The sequence below is a fragment of the Martes martes genome, assembly GCF_963455335.1.
Source record: "Martes martes genome assembly, chromosome: 10".
Classification (NCBI taxonomy): domain Eukaryota; kingdom Metazoa; phylum Chordata; class Mammalia; order Carnivora; family Mustelidae; genus Martes; species Martes martes.
Window position 1 is genome coordinate 54610212 of NC_137898.1, and position 2180 is coordinate 54612391.

Consider the following 2180-nt stretch of genomic DNA (forward strand, 5'->3'; position numbering starts at 1 on the left):
CCTCAATACTGACTGTCTCTGTTACCAGAATATGAAATTTATAGGTGTTTCTAAAGAATCCAAGCCAAAGAAATACTCTAGAACATCACAAAGAGAAAACACAGCAAATAACCCGGTAAAAGTGATAAACTCTATGCTTTTAAGAGTGAAATCCTCTTTGGGACTAGAAGATATTACTGCTCTTAGATGGGGTTAAGGGATGCCCTACCTTTAATCCAATATTCTTACAGAATGAAAATTAGAAAACCCTGAAGTCAGGCCTTGTCTGAGTCAATGGAGTAGAGGGCTGGGGTTTTCTGGAAACTTCAGTTCTGCTTAGTTCTCCTAAACAAAACTCTCATAATTTATTCCTTCTAAATTCCAAAGGAAGGGCTTAGTTAAAATTGTGCTTGTTGAGGCTAAATAATGTATAGTGGCTGAAAGCAGAGAATTTAGTCAGACTCTTTTGTCATAGTCCTGGCTTCACCACTTTCTGGCTGTCTAATTTTGATCAAACTACTTCGCTCCTCTGCCTGTTCCTTCTAATTACCTGGAAAATTAGGGTAAAGACATTATTTACTCCTAAGTGTTTTTTAAAATTAAATGTGATAGTGAATATAAACATTCAGCATAATGTGTAGCACATGATAACTTCTCAGTTAAAGGTTAGCAATTATTGAGATGGGATGATGATGATGATCTGAAAACTTGAGACGGGTTAAAAGCCCTAATGAAAACCTGAGTTTTAATACATGTAGAACACATATGTGATGAGCACTGGGTGTTATATGCAACTAATGAATTATTGAACACTACATCAAAAACTAATAATGTACTTACTATATGTTGGCTAACTGGATATAATAAGAAAAAAAGAGAGAAAAAAAGAACACATACTTTATATGTTGATGTATTTTTGTCCTACTTTTGAAGGGACTCTGGATTTTTAGCTTGTTCAGGATACTTTATATGGCTTCACCCAGCAACTACTCCATTGCTCCTGTTACTGAATTTCTCCTCATCTGCTTCCCTAACTACCAGAGTTGGCAACACTGGTTGTCCCTGCCCCTCAGCCTCCTCTTCCTTCTGGCCATGGGGGCCAATGTCACCCTGCTGATCACCATCTGGCTGGAGGCCTCTCTTCATGAGCCCATGTACTACCTGCTCAGCCTCCTGTCCCTGCTGGACATCGTGCTCTGCCTGACAGTCATCCCCAAGGTCCTGGCCATCTTCTGGTTTGATCTCAGGTCCATCAGCTTCTCAGCCTGCTTCCTCCAGATGTTCATCATGAATTGCTTCCTTGCCATGGAGTCCTGTATATTCATGGTCATGGCCTATGACCGCTATGTGGCCATTTGCCACCCACTGAGATACCCATCCATCATCACTGACCAATTTGTGGTTAGAGCTACCATATTTGTTGTGGCCCGGAATGGCTTCTTTTTTCTTCCTGTTCCAGTTCTTTCTTCTCAGCTCAGATACTGTGCAGAGAACATTATCAAGAACTGTATCTGCACTAACCTGTCTGTGTCCAAACTCTCCTGTGATGACATCACCTTCAACCGACTCTACCAGTTTGTGGTAGGCTGGACCCTACTGGGCTCTGACCTCGTCCTTATTGTTCTGTCCTACTCCTTCATCCTGAAAGCTGTGCTGAGGATCAAGACTGAGGGTGCTGCAGCCAAGGCCCTGAGCACATGCGGTTCCCACTTCATCCTCATCCTCTTCTTTAGCACAGTCCTGCTAGTTCTGGTCATCACTAACCTGGCCAGGAAGAAGATTCCCCCAGATGTCCCTATCCTGCTTAACATCCTGCACCACCTCATCCCCCCATCTCTGAACCCTATTGTTTATGGTGTGAGAACCAAGGAGATCAAGCAGGGAATCCAGAAGCTGCTGAGAAGGTTGTAAGAGGTAAAATGGACCATATCCACCTTTGGAATTGTTAGTAGAACTCAGGAATTATTTTTATGTTGGAAAGGAAATTTTACTTTTTAATCCCAGAATGAGTTCTGATTCTTTTTATCTCAGACAACAATGAAAAGATTCTGTGAATCCTTGTTTCCTCCTGCTTCAAAGGAAACATCTGTCCTGGATTCTGTGGTCACTTGCGAATTTGCCCTGACTGACTCCTTATCTGAGGGTCTTGCCAAGCCTTAGCTAAGTGGAGCTGGATTGGAGTGGGAGTGTTCGGCCCCAAA

At 42.4% G+C, this 2180-nt stretch overlaps 1 protein-coding gene across 1 annotated transcript; it reads left to right on the plus strand.

Moving 5' to 3' along the window:
* Window positions 1–900: 900 nt before the first annotated feature.
* LOC308350153 (olfactory receptor 56A4-like) lies at window positions 901–1890 on the plus strand (the record flags this gene model as incomplete). Its single annotated transcript, XM_080815156.1, has 1 exon — window positions 901–1890. Exon 1 carries the CDS (start codon window positions 949–951, stop codon window positions 1888–1890), a length of 942 nt encoding a protein of 313 aa, XP_080671282.1. The 5' UTR covers window positions 901–948.
* Between the last annotated feature and the right edge of the window lie 290 nt (window positions 1891–2180).